This window comes from Camelus dromedarius, chromosome 25 (assembly GCF_036321535.1).
Source record: "Camelus dromedarius isolate mCamDro1 chromosome 25, mCamDro1.pat, whole genome shotgun sequence".
NCBI classification, from domain to species: Eukaryota; Metazoa; Chordata; class Mammalia; order Artiodactyla; family Camelidae; genus Camelus; species Camelus dromedarius.
Window position 1 is genome coordinate 4,855,369 of NC_087460.1, and position 13,861 is coordinate 4,869,229.

Below are 13,861 nucleotides of genomic sequence, written 5' to 3' on the forward strand. Positions count from 1 at the left end.
GCATCAAGGTACGAGGGGAGGTATGCATTCTTAAAAGACCGGTCCTGGTTTCCTTACCTCAGGGGGCAATAGGCTGATGTAGGGAGTTACCATTCCTTTTTCTTGTGAACTCTCAAGAATGTCTCAATGCTTTGAATATGCGAGATCTCTACTTGGACCCAAAAAGTAACTAATAACTTCTCCCAGCTTTCAGAATCCGACCCTTCCCTAACCACACCCCGGTACACCCTTTGCTTTGGTCTCTATTTTCCCGTGACCCTCGTCTACATCTCTATCTCCTCCTCATCCGGCTGTACTTTTAAATATAGCACTCTACCTAATACTATATTGTTTGCTGTCCATCTCTTCCAACAGGGTTATTGTCTCCATGAGGATAAGGACTTAGAATTGTTTGCTGCTGTATCCTCAGAGCCTAGCACTAAGTAATCGGTCGATAAACATTTGTTGCATAAATGAACAGTTACTATAAACTCTCTCAGAAAGCCTTCCTTGATTGCTCCAACCCATAAGGGTCCCGTTCTCAAAATTCCCACAGCATTTAGTCTGTACCTTTTGTTGCTGTTTTGACTATATCATATATGTGATTCCTCAGCAAAATTGTCAGCTCCTCAGGGGAGAAACTGTCTCATACATGGTACTCTCCCACTGCTTTGCTGAGCACACAGTAGATGCTGAATAAATATATGCTATTTGAGTAAATGAATGCTGCTACCGACCTGACCCAGATCTGACCAGAATCCCTGTGGGCTCAGCTCTATTTTGAGTGAAGCACAACTGAAGTGTCTCTTACCAACAGTAATAGTTCCTTGCTTAGAGAGCAAAATAACCCTGATAGAAACAACTACCTACAATGCCCGTTTTACAGGTAATGAACATAAGACTGAAGATTTAAGTGATTTTTCCCAAAGTTACAGCAAGGAAGTACCATAAGACATCTAAAAAAATTTTTTCAATTAAATGTTTAAATAGAAGATATGTATTCTGGGCTTGTAAGTGTATCTTTTTTAAGGAGTCTGCCCTCTTTATCACATTTTGAGACTCCGCACTCAGCCTGTGTTAACCCAGTAGTGACATTTGGCAGGATAAGGGTCTTAAGGGCTGAGATGTGACCAGACCTAGTTGATTCATGTGTTGGAGATGGATGATTTGAGAAACCTTGATTTTGGGGGCTGTGAAAGAAAAGTGGGAGCAAAATGGTAATAATCACTATGAGTCCTGGTTTTTTCTTGTTCTTTTCCCATTTACATTAACTGGCACCCCCTGGACCTCAGTGGCTCCACCTGTCAGCCCTGCTCGTTGTGGCCTTGCTGTAAGAAGCAAGTTTTAAGTGCTTTGAACTCCTTAGAGAAAAGCTTTAGAGAGATAAATGTGGGGCGTAGGGGGAGGAGGGCTGTTAATTTTAGCCTGGGGTTTTCCAGCTGGCACACTGTTTCCATCTTGAATCACTTCCACACCCTGAGCTCTGCCTGGGAGATCCCTCCTCCTGGGGGCTTCCCCATTCCCTGGTTTGGTCTGAGCCACAATGGTAAGCATTCCAGAAAAATGCTTAAGACTAGCCTGGCTTAGTCATTTGATGCACAGCTCAGGAGATAAAGAAAGCACAGTGATGAGACTGGCTGTATGACCTCCAGTAACCAAAGGGGCAGAAAGACCATTGTTTGTTCTGGGTCTGTGCCTAAGCCGTGACTTTCTGGTCTACCACTTGGAGCCTTCTGCAGACCTCCCAAGACCCCATGGTTTCAGTTTCAACTCCAGGAGAGATAAAGTTAGGATCTGTTCCCCAGGGCCTCAAGACTTCCTGATGAGCATGACAGTGCAATTTAGTTTAGGGTCATTCCTTTAGGACAACTCAGAAGACCAGGACATCTCCTTTCTCCTCTGTCTTTCACTGCCATATGCCTTTTCAGAGGGAAGGCAGGCATTTAGGGAGAAGGAACAGGTGAAGGTTTCCAGTGTCTTGCTGGTGTATTTTAATTTATTTAAATTCAGAGAAAACAGCAGCCTAATCAGGCGATAATTAATTCCCTCTTCATTAGGGGCCTTCATGTGTGCCTTCTGCATATGGATGAGCCATGGGGGTCACCCTGTCCCTCTTTGTAGAAGGTGATATAGCCGTCTGCTGTCGGGGCACTTCAGCTCATCCTTTTCTGTGCCTCCTCTTCCCTCTGCCCTGCCCCCCCCAACTCCCCCCCCACCTGACCCCTGACAGGGACTAGATTCCTGTGGAGAAAGGAGGGAAAGGTTAAGGAGGCTTCCGCTTCCGTCCTCCTCAGCCTCATCAGGTCCCTCCCTCATTGCCCCCAACCCATCCCATCAGCACCTCTGCCTTCACCCTCAGGTCCCCTCCAGCCCTCCTCAACATGTTTGTTTGCCTCGCTCCTCTGCTTTTAATTGGTTGTTCATCACTCTTTGGCCTGGCTCTGCTTCTTGCTGCTTTTTGTTAGGATGCCTGATGCTTCCGATCCACATACTGCTCTGGTCCCAAGAAATTTGGTCCCTCATCCCCACTCACCATTGTGTGCTGCACGGAGTCAGCCACACTTCCCTGAGTACACAGTAAAGCTCCCCACCCCCTAAAACACGAACCTGCCGCCACACAGACGACGTTCCTGATTCTAGCTGCAAAAATAAACACGCGGAGGCAAACAGGCCAGGGCAGCCCAGACTGCCCTCTTGCACATTACAGTCTCCTCTCCTCCCCAGAGCTCCCCCATTTCCAGGGAGCAAGTGGGGCACAGATGGGGGTGGGGGGAGAAGTGGGACCTGAGTAGTTACCATGGCAACAGAGCCTAGCAACAGCTGAGAGGCTGTTGTGTGGGTTTTTGCAGGGCTATTACAAGAGCCAAACCTAGAATTGGGGGCTCAGAGGTGACTGATCCCAGCTGGGCAGCTTGTGTTCCCTTCTCCAAACACACCCCTCAATTCCACCCCCACACCCCAGCAGTGCCTCTGTCTTAGGGCAGAGCAGAGAAAGCTAATGAGAGCTAACCACAGGACTTCTGGGGGGCAGCTGTGGGTGGGGGCAGGTTAGGGAGCAAGGATGAAAATAAAGCAAGCAGGGCAGCCTCTTTCCTGCGGCTCCCTCTCATCTCTCCCATTTGCTCTATTTTTTCTTCTCCTTTTGCCCTTCACCCTCCATCTGTCTTATCAGCACTCTCCTCTTCCTTTTCTTGCTTGCGCCATTGCCTGTCCTTCACCAGGAGTTTCCTTTTTCTTCTTGCTCCTTTCTCGTGGTCTCCCTTGACCTCCTCTGGCAAGTAACAAGCCACTCTTCCAGTGTCTCTCTTGCTCCGGCTGCTCCTCGTCACGAATGCTCCTTTCAGCGTCTCTTCCTTCCGTTCCACCCCAAGTCAAAGCCCCCAAATCAAATCTCAACTCCAGGCCAGACCAGGCCAGGTCATGTCAGGTCCAGAGGGGTCACCACCATCTTTCTTTTCCTCCCTCTTGGCTGCCCATCGCCCCTGCTCTCCTCTTTGTGGGGCTCATAAGGCCAGGGGACTCGGGTATCTTGCAAAGGCTTTATTTGAAAATTTTGAAACTTACATCCCACAAGAATTCAAGATTATCACCACAAGAAGAAAGAGATAATACAAAAATATATATCACAGCATAGGAGCCAGGTAAGAGAGGAAAGAAGGAAGGAAGGTGGGAAAGTGGTGAGAAGTCAGGACAAACCTGAGGGGTCGGGGTGGAGGGAGGGAGGGAATGTGGAGGAACCAAGGAGGCAGGGAGGGAAGGAGAGAGGGAGAGGTGGATTGGGAGGCAGAGCTCCCAATGGCCTTGAACCAGCTGGCTCCAGTCCCTGGCAGCCTAGGTGGAGTTAGGGAGGCCCTCAGGGATGCTGGGAAGTAGAGGGCTGGCTCAGGGCTCTGAGTTCCAGAGTGACATACACAGACAGCCAGGACAGACAAGACAGCAGGGACTTAGGAGGCAGGGAAGGGCAAGTGGGAGCCCCTTTCTCATGTAGTGCAGCAAGTGACTCCTCCCAAAAGCCATCTCCCAGACAACAGAACTTAGCAGGGGGCGGGGGAGGAGTCTGGGGGCCTCACTACTCCCATTCCCACAGTGACGGGGAGCCCTCAGGGTAATGAGCGCACCCTCAGGGTGGGATGGGGGAGACAGAGGAACATATGGACCGGGATGGGACCGTGACAGACGGGGGCCCCAGGAGCCCCCAGCTCACCTCCCACCCACCTCCAGGGCAGCATGCAGGGGCCAGAGAAACTCCAACAGTGGGGTTCATGAGGTGGAGTGTGGGCACGACACACAACACCACGACGTGGAGTCAGGAAAGGCATGAGAGGTCGCGGGAGTCACCCACAGACCCCTGAGTGATGGGCTGGGCGAGGAAGGGGGCAGAAGAGAAAGTGAAAAGTGTGAAACAGAAGAGGGGATGGAGGGACCTGTAGAGGGGAGACTGGCTGTACACGAGCAGGAGTGTGTGCAATGGCCTGTGAGGGGAGAGAGGAGTGTGCAAGGCTTTCATGTGAGTGTGCAAGGGTGGGGATGGGGGACCAGAAGCCACAGATATGTGAGGCCCCCACCTAAAGGAGAGTAAGCAGGTGGGCTCGCCTGTGGGCTAATGAGTGTTCCGAGATGCGTGCTAGGGCCGGAGCCCCAGCTCCCACAGCCGCCCTGCCCTCAGCGGGATGGGGGCTCTGCCAGCCCCTTGGCTTCCTGCTTGGTGGCACCCCAGCATTGGGGAGCATCACAGATTCACCAGGGGAATCCTGAGAGGAAAAGGGAAAGGGCACAGTCAGGAACCAAAAGGCAGGCCAGAATCGAAAGGGCAGTCCAAGAGGAGAAAAGGATCATGGTTAAGAAGGCAGAGTGGACCTGGGACCTTGTGCATGCTAGGCATGCACTCCACCACTGAGTACCTCTATTTAAAAAAATAAGCAAATAAATAAACCTCCCCGCCTTAAGGGAAAATAAAGGAGGAAATAAAAAAGGGCAGAGTGGAGTGAAATGGCAGTGTGAGACCAGTACACAGATCCACAGAGAGCAGGAGACGGAAGGGTCCCCCCAAACAGGAGAGGTGCAGTCTCCTGCGGAGGGCCAGGTCTGCCTCCTCCCCACCCACCCGGAAGGGAGCACCCCAATCACAGCCCTGAGTTGCCTCCCCTCCCCACCCCCCCATCCCTTTGCTCTGCCCTCACCGGTTCAACTGGAAGGCTGGAGCCCCCTTGGGCTGGGGCATCCCAGGCCGGGGTCCCCCTCGGGGCTCCTCATGGTCAGGGGTTGGGGTAGGCGAGTCCCCGAAGGCCCCCAGCACAGTGACCCCAGCTGGGGACAGGTCTGTTAATGGCTGCTGGCTCTCCTCCTGTCTCAGGGCACCTTGCTGCCCTGAGGGCCTGCGCCGCTTCTGGCTGCGGTCCCAGCTGGTGCACCGGAAGGAAGGAAGTTCTTACACACTCAAGAAGCCCCCAACCTGGGCTTCCAGCGCTGGTCACCCCCAGCCACCCCCAGGTACCCCCAACATCCTACAGCAAAGAAACCGGCCTTTAACAGTTCCCCACACTGCATGTTCTGAGACCGTGTCCACAAACCACTTCCCCCTATCCCCAGGGGGCTCGGGAATCTAAACCACCCTCCTACCTGGTGCAGATCCACAGAATGAGTACCTCCTCCCCATCAACACACAGATTCCCCCAGAACCGCCCCCTCCCCCCTGCATACCCAGAAGAGCCATTTCTCTCCTCAGCAGGCGCCTGGCAGGTTTAGTTCTAGTTCAAAGTCAACTAATGATCTGGACGCCTGAGTCTAATGATTCTCGCAGTAAAGTGTGAAGGACTGAGTGACCCGTTATTAAATGCATGCAAAGAAAGCTCCAGATTTTCTCCCTCTGCCCAAGGCAGCCTTAAGAAGGGGCATGGCAGAATGGGTCTTGGAGGAAATGGGGACCAAGGGATGTCCACCAAAGCCCCCCCACCTCCGTGCACACAAGTGATTCCCCCATGTCTCCGATTACCCTTGTACTTCCCCGAGAGAAGGAATCTGCTCATTCCTCACTGCTCCCCCGACCCAAATCCTTCCTTTCTTTTCGAAAAGTTCTTGCCTTCCTCCACCTTCTGTCCCACCCCTGGCAAAACTGCTGCGCTGCCCTTGCTCCCTCCCCTCTCCCAGCCAAACATTGCCAAAAACTCAGTCCCCATCTGCCAGCACCACCCCCCCTTACCAGAACTTGAAGATGATGCCAGTGGCCACGAGGACAATGATGATGGAGATGGTAATTGTGACATAGAGCTGAGGGTCCACACCTGATTGGAGGGGTAGGGAGAAACTTTTAGGGAGGCCTGAGGTGGTGGGAGCCAAGAGGGGCAGGGGGTGGGGTTAGGAGGAGTGTTGCCATTTGAATCCACATCACCCAACTCTCTCTCTGCTTCTCTGGCGCCTCCCCGCCTTATTCCTTTTTTCTTTTTTCCCAAGCCCCCGCTTTATTCTTATTATCAGCTTTCCCCAGAGTTTTCAGCTCTTTTCCTCCCAAATCCTTTTTCTCCACTTCCTCAAATCTGCATGCGTGTGATCAGGAGGCTCCAAGGTCAGAGAGAACCTCTCTCTCTGCATAGAAGCTAGGGGGTGGACATGTCCATCTCTGTCCTGGCCCCACCCCCAAACCACTGGCCCTGTCTCAGCCCTCCCTGAGCCAAGATGTCACCCTGAAGGGCCGTTCAGCTGCGGTGTTCCTCTGCCTGGAGTACTCCCACTGTTTCCAAGGTCCAGCTCAAATGTCAATTCTTGGAAGGTGTCCTACTCCCCAGGCAGAAGCAGTCTCTCCTTTCTCTCTTTTCCTAAAGACATGCTGTGCATGCCTCTCTTAGAGCACTTATTACGTTGACTCATCCCCAAGTGTTTACGCATCTGTCTTCTCTGGTGGACCTGAACTCCTCTGAGGCTCAGCTGCATCTTCATCTCGGCCGCCTGTGCCAGCATACTGCCCACCCGACACGTTTGTGGAAGGGCTAACAGACAAGGCCCCTATTGCTGCCCTTGGAGTCTTCAACCAGCCTCCCACCCAACCCTCACATCCCTACCAGCTCCCCCCACTCCCACTCACCTTCCCCGCGGCCCCCGAACAGGAACGGCCGTAGGGTGGCAGGTGCTTCTCCCAGGATGAGCCCATCTCCATCACCCCGCATGGAGTCTGAGTTGGGGTGTGGGGTAGCCAGCCCATGGGGGGCTGCAAAACCATAGTCCAGAGGCAGAAATCCAGGATTGGCAGAGCTGGGGTCTCCTCCATCGTCTCGGGACACTGTGGGGCCCCATACAATAGCCCACGGGTACTGGGACGAGGGTGGTCCCTCCTCAAAGCCTGATGGGGTGGCAGGGGGCGCAGTGCCTGGCAGAACTTGCCGACGAGATCTTGGGACCCGAGGGGATCGGCTTGGTGGGGGTGCCCGCTCCCACACGCACACATGGCGTGGGGCCGAGGGGCCTCCCCGGGCACAGGGGGGGCGGGCTGGGGCTGGTGGGGTTCGAGGGGAGGAGGAGGAACCTTGAGCAGGTGGTGGGAGGGGCAGCAGCAGCAGTGGCCAGAGAGGAAGGAGATGGGACAGCAGCAGTGCAGGCCTGCGGGAAGGGAAAGAAGGTGGCTGAGACCAAGCCCATCCTGGGCATAAGTGTAAGGAGGATGGGCTACCAGAGTTCCCGGGTTGCCTCCCTCCAAGTCTCTGTGCCAAAAGCAGGTGGGCCTTGGGAAAAATGGCCTCATTTCCCATCTTCCTAGGGTCTAGCCCTCAGGATGGAAGACCCTGGGTGGGTCTAGGAGGGAAAGGGCCAAGACCTCAGGGAAAGTGGCTTCCAAGGTCCTTCTGCTGTGCCAAACTTACCACATCCTGGACTTCATGTCCGAGATCTTCCTCAGCGATGACCCGGATTTTCAGCCTTTACTGGGGGAGAGAGGGTTCATCACATTCCAACCCTGCCCTGAGTACTTCCCCAGCCCATTCATCCACCATTCACCCCCATTCTCCTCCCAGCTGCGGCTGCCAGCTATGCTGCTGCCGCCCAGGACCCACGGCTGCTTAGCATCCTCTTGAGGGAAAAACTCTGTCCCCTGTCTATCTCCCAGCTCCTGTCTGCAACTTCCCAGGTCCCTGTTAGCTCCCCACTCCAGGGTCTACCCTCACTTCTCTGGCTTCCTTCCTTCTCACTTCTTCTGCCCACAGCTCCAAGCTTTTCTTGGATCTTAATTTAGAGCCAAGAACCTTGTGATTCCTTGAGCACCTACCGCGAGGGAGGGAGTCTGAATGGGGGAGGGAAGAGGAAGTCAATCTGAGTGAGTGTGTGAACGAGCGTGTGGCTGCACAGGGGGGAGCATCCCAGCCTGCCCACCCTACTTGTAGTCTGAGGCATTTCTCTTAGGGTTGGCCCCAGGAATCTGCATCTTCAGGAGAAGGAGAAGAAGAGATGGAGGGATGGAAGGAGGGAGAGAGGTGGGTGGGAGGAAAACTACAGAATATCATTTTTGCTCAGCGTTTAATCATCCAAACGCATAGGTGCCCTGTGAGGGGAGGTAGAGTTGGGGAGAGGCCACCCCCTCAGATGTAGCTCTCCTGGGTAAAGAGTCCTTGGAGAATCTGGATGGATGGTTTTGAAAAAGGAGAACACGTTCTCAGAGCTGAGGGTGGTGGATGGGGGGGCAGGCTCCCCATGAATGATGACACCCTGTGTTCTCTGGATTCTGGGTGTAAATCTGGACATTAAGCACTCTCAGAGAATAACAGGGGAATAAGATGGGAGAGTGTGGAAGGGACTCGGGAAGCGAGCTGGGTGGAGACATGTGAAGGGTGATGGGCTGAGAGAGGGAAGGTTGGGGAGGCATGAGAAGGCAGGAGAAAGGTGAAGAGGAAGTGGGTGGGGGTCAGTCTTCAAAGAAGGGACTGGGGGCGCACAGAAGACTGGCAGCTGGAGGATGCTGAGGGACAGCCGGACGAAAGGTCAGGGAGGGAAACAGAGGGTGAAGGGGTCACAGGAGCCGGGGAAGAAGCGGGAAGGGCAGAAGGAGGAGGAAGGAAAGGTCCAGGCAGGACGGGAAGTGGAGACGGGAAGATGAAGGGAGGAAAGGAGTGGAGGAGACCAGGGATAGGGAGGAAGGAAGTGGGAAAGGAGAGAACAGGGTGCTGAGGACAAAATGAGACGAGGAAGGGATGGGGGACGGAAAACGGGAACAGCAAAGATGGAGGAGTTGGAAATTGTTTCTTCAAACGTAAAGGGATACGGAGCTACGGAGAGAGGCAGGGATGGGAGCCTGGTGGGAAGAAGGGAGAGGGGGCCGGGAAGAGAGCTAAGCTGCAGGGACGAAGGAAGGAGTGTGAGCCAGTGAAGCGGAAAAGGGCTCCCAGGGACATCTGTGGCCAGCTGACTCCAGGACCCACCCGCCTCTCCGTCTGTGCATCTCCCAACCAACGTCAACTCCAGTCCCCGGACCCTGCACCCTCTTAGTCACCCCCTCCAGGAAGCCCGCAGTCCCCGGCTGGCGCGCCACCCCCACCCTCCCCTCGCTCCTCACCGACCTGTTGTGCGCAGGAGACGGGCTGGGGGTGGGGCGGGAGCCTCGGGCTGGGGGAACCCGGCCCCATCCCCAGCGTGGCCGCCAACCCACCCCTCCCGCAGGCCCGCGCTCCCCGGACAGGAATGGAAAGCGACAAGAGTAGGGGGTAAACGAGGACCAGGGGGTAAACGAGGACCAGGGGGCAAACGCTGAGGAAGGGACTGCACGGGAGCGAGCGCCGAGAGCAGAAAGGGAACCCGAGGCAGGAGAATACACGGAGCCGGGGGCCGAGCCGAAGGCGGGATGGAGGCAGCCGCGGGGATGGTGACCGCTGCGCCAGGAGGGCAGGATGCAGTCGGGACCCGCGGAGGGATGGCGAGCACGGCGGGGAAGACGCGCTTAGAGGCTGGAGGGTTGAGCCGGGCGAGGGACCGCGCCGGGAGAGGCGGGGGCGCAAGGCGCGGAGTCCGGGAGCGCAGGGCCGGGCTCCCTTGGGTGGGGGCGGGGGGGGGCCCTCTCGCTCACCTGCATGCCTGGCGCGGCGGCGCGGCGGCTGCGGGCGCTCGGGGCTGCGCCAGGCTGGGGGGTCTCGGGAGCGGTTGGGGCACGGAGCATGGTCGGGGGGTTCGGCCGGCAACGGGGTGCTGGAGATGGTGGGGGGCGGGCGCCCGGGGCGCGGGGCGGCGGCGGCGGCGGCGGCGGCGGGAGATGCTCGGCTCGACTCGGCTCGGGCTGCGCTCGGCTCGGCTGGGCTCGGCGCGGCAGCTTGAAGCTCTCGGTCTCCGCCTCTCCCCCTCCTACACGGTTTAACCCTCCAGCTGCCGTGCCTCCAGAGTCGCGCCCAGCTGCATCCCAGGTGCAGGGTGGGAGAGGGCGGCGGAGGGTGAGCGACTGTCCGATTCCCTGGTTCCTGTGGTGGGCTTCTCCACCCTTCACCCCAACTCCATGGACACCTATGGTTGTCCCAGTTTCTGAGATTCTGAGTCACCCAAAGCTCGTGTCCCCGACTATTTTGCCCCTGCTGAAGAGTGCTGGGGGATGAGGTGGGGGTAGGGTGGGGGTGAAGACCTCGCACCATCCTTGGCTTTCCCAATGACTTGATCCTCTGATTCCACTCTGGCCCTGCTATGATGCATTCTCCCCGAAGCCACCCAAATGATCTTTACAATAAGTAGACCAAGTTGCATTACTCAGCTTTTCTAGCACTCAGAATATCCAAACTCCTTACTGTGACTTACAAGGCCCTATATAAACTGGCTGCCAGGTAACTCTGATTTCCCTTCCTAACACTTTTCATGCCCCAGCCACACTGGACCTGATCTCTGTTCCTAGAATTAGAGGCTCTTAACCTGCCACAGGGCCTTTGCACTTGCTGTTCTCACTGCCTGGAATATTTTCCCCTGGCTTTTCACAATAATTGACTCATTTCATTAAAATTTCACTTAGGTCCAGTTTCACCTCCTCTCTATTAAAAGCAGTTTCCCCTGCCCCCACTCTCACCCTATCCTAACCCACCCTCCTCTTTCATGTTACCCTGTTCGATTTGTGTTGCACTTCTAGGACACCACACTCTTCTAGTTTCCCTTCCTCCTCGCTGTCTTTTCCTTCTCCATCTTCTGCTCGACCTCTAAATGTTAGAGTTTCCTGGGTATTAGTCCTTGGCCCTGTTCTCGTTCCACATTCTGTGTCCAGTGATGTCATCCAGTCCCAGGGCTTAAATACTATGTAAATGTCAGCGAATCCTAAATTTATATCCAGAGCTCCAGACTCATTTATCCAACAGCCTACTTGACATCTCCACTTGGATGTCTAATAGTCATGAGAAGCTAATGGCTAAAATAGATGTCTTGAATTACCCCTCCTACCCTCCAGCCCACCCCCACCCCTGCCAGTCCATTTCTCTCCTGGTGTTCCCCATCCTGGGACATGACAGCGCCCACTTGTTCAGGCTAAACACCTAGGAAACATCCTTCCTCCCTTTCCCTTTTTTCGCTGATTCCCACCCTGTATCTAATTCACCAGCAAGTCTTATGGGCTCTGCATCCAAAATATATCCTGAATCCATCTACTTCTCTCCTTTATTGCTCTAATCCTGGTCTAAGCTATCATCTCTCATCTGGAATAGTGCAGTGGCTTCCTAGCTGGCCCCTTGCTTCTGCCCTTGCCCTTTACAAACTAGTCTTCATAATATCTAGTAATATTTAAAACATCTAAATCATATCATGCTTTTGCCTGTTTAAAATATTTCAGTGGCTTTTCATTGCACTTGGAATAAATCTGAACTCCTTGTTAGGAGTGGCCCTCCAGGTAGTACTTCTCGATGTTCAAACAATGCACCAGATCGAACTTCTTGATATTCTAAACATCTGAGATCATTCTCTTGGCACCCCTGCATGTTTCATTCTTTCTTCGTGGAATCCTCTGCCTGCCCCCGCCCCCCGCATCTTCACCTGGTTGGCTCCCTCTTGTTCAGCCACGCACTCTGTCTCATCAGTATCTTTTCAAGTCATCACTCTCTGAAATGATCTTATATTTGTTTACTGTTTATTGTCCACCCCCCCACACATACACTGGAGAACAAAGACCTCATTGGTCTTGTTCACCTGGTGTCCTTCCTCGTAGATGCTCAATACTGATCGCCTAGTGAACTTCACCTGGGACCCCTGCCCACTCTGAACTCTTCAGCCTCCCCTCTACTCTCCATCTGCCTTTCCTCTCTGTCTGCCTGCCCTCCCTGATCTCTGCCCTGTGCTGAATTTAAAGCATTTAAATCAAGTCTCTCCTCACACCCCCACCCCTCCAGATGCTCACCCCTCATCTCCTACGTTATTACTATCATTAGCCTGACACTCTTGCCTCCCGGAAGGAAACCTGCTGTTCTGACCAGCATCTGCAGCCGCTGCCTCCTGCTTGTCTGTCCCTGACAGCCCATAATTCTGAGGTCAGACAACAGTGAGAGAGCCCTCCTCCTGGTGTCTCTCAGTGGATGCAAACCGGGCCGTGTGAGGCAGGGTGTGCAAATCACACCGTGCCCTGGGTCCCACTGAGCCCTGTGCATCTTGAGGATAAGCTGTAAGAGGACTCGTTCTGTGATGGGTGTGGGTCAAATTTATCAAGTGAGTATTCACTACCTGTGTAAATGCCTTTTACGCTGATGACTCTGGGTCATTATGAATTATTTCTAGTATTCTTGATTCATTCATTCTTTCAATGACTATTTTTTGAACACCTACTACATGCTGGATACTGAGCTACTGCCTGGGGCCCAGTGGAGACAAAGAACAAAGTTATCACTGTCTTCATGGAACTTAGACTCGAGCGAGGGAGACAATGAAATACGAAGTGATACACGTGTCTTCAGATGAATCTGAGGACCTTCCCACACTCCACGGTCTATAAATTCTCTCCCTGTGTCTGGCTCTGCTGGCACCTTTATCATTATTTCCGGGCTCACTGGGGCTTCCCAGTATTTGTCAGGGTAAACTTCTGTCTGTTACCTGTTCTCAGATGTCCTTCTTCTGAACTCTTCTCACTCTCAGCTGATGATCTCGCCTGCTGCTTTTCTGAGAAAATAGAAGTAGGCAGAAGAGAACTTCCCCACTTCTATATCACCAAGTCTCAGTCCCCACCTCTCCTGCTGAGGGAGATCCCAGGCCTTTTCAGCCACCCAAAGCCATCATTTCAGGAACTGTCCCTCCCTCTCCCGCAGCATGACCTCCTCCTCTCTGCTTGATTATACCCAGCAGCAGGTAAACATGTTGTCACTTCTTGCAGCTTAGGCTTAAAACAAACCCTCCTTAGCTCCACATTCCCCTCCAGCGCTGGCCCTTCTCTGCTTCCTGTACCAGCAAAGATCTCAGAAGATGCGCTCTGCTCACCATCTCTTCCACTTCTCCTCCCTCTCCTTCTCTTTCTCTTTTATCAACTTAATTAAACTCTACTTTTTGTAATTTATTATTTTGAATTGGTAATACATTCACATGTATACAAAAAGGTAGGTAGTGAAATTCCTCATTCTCACCTGGTCCACTGTCTTTCCAGCTCCCACCCCTGCCGCAACGAGATGAATTTCTCTGTATCCTTCCAGAGTTTCTTTATGCCCACACAGGCAAATAGTAATGCAAATTCTTACTTCCTCATGTATTTGGTGTAAAGTTGGCATACCGTGTGCGCGGGTCGATGTCTTCCCTTTTTGACTTGGTGTGCCTTTGCTGTCTTGCTGTATCCATGAATAGGAGCTTCACAGTATCCTGACGTGGGGATGGACTCCCAAACTGTCCTGAACCCACTGCTGATGGGCTTCTGCCCAAACTTCTCTGCTGAAACATCTCTTGTCAAGGCCACCTGTGACCTCTATTTCTAAACCCA

At 53.7% G+C, this 13,861-nt stretch overlaps 1 protein-coding gene across 2 annotated transcripts; it reads right to left on the bottom strand.

Annotated features, from left to right (window-relative positions):
• Window positions 1–3,504: 3,504 nt before the first annotated feature.
• On the bottom strand, window positions 3,505–10,201 carry PIANP (PILR alpha associated neural protein). Of its 2 annotated transcripts, none has more exons than XM_031444196.2 (6): window positions 10,019–10,201; window positions 7,830–7,889; window positions 7,058–7,569; window positions 6,179–6,260; window positions 5,160–5,381; window positions 3,505–4,730 (listed from the first exon to the last, which is right to left on the bottom strand). In XM_031444196.2, exons 2-6 carry the CDS (start codon window positions 7,844–7,846, stop codon window positions 4,709–4,711), a joined length of 855 nt encoding a protein of 284 aa, XP_031300056.1. In that variant the 5' UTR covers window positions 7,847–7,889; window positions 10,019–10,201; the 3' UTR covers window positions 3,505–4,708. The 2 variants fall into 2 exon arrangements, with proteins under 2 accessions (XP_031300056.1, XP_010989156.1); XM_010990854.3 differs by lacking the exon at window positions 10,019–10,201 and adding an exon at window positions 8,130–8,431.
• Window positions 10,202–13,861: the final 3,660 nt, after the last annotated feature.

What these genes read in the sequence shown, in the direction of transcription:
- PIANP (XM_031444196.2), bottom strand. An exon ending in GTTCGGGGGCCGCGGGGAAG is followed by an intron (nt 6,261 to 7,057) that starts GTGAGTGGGAGT and finishes CCCTCCAATCAG; the next exon opens with GTGTGGACCCTCAGCTCTAT. An exon ending in GGCATCATCTTCAAGTTCTG is followed by an intron (nt 5,382 to 6,178) that starts GTAAGGGGGGGT and finishes CCGGTGCACCAG; the next exon opens with CTGGGACCGCAGCCAGAAGC.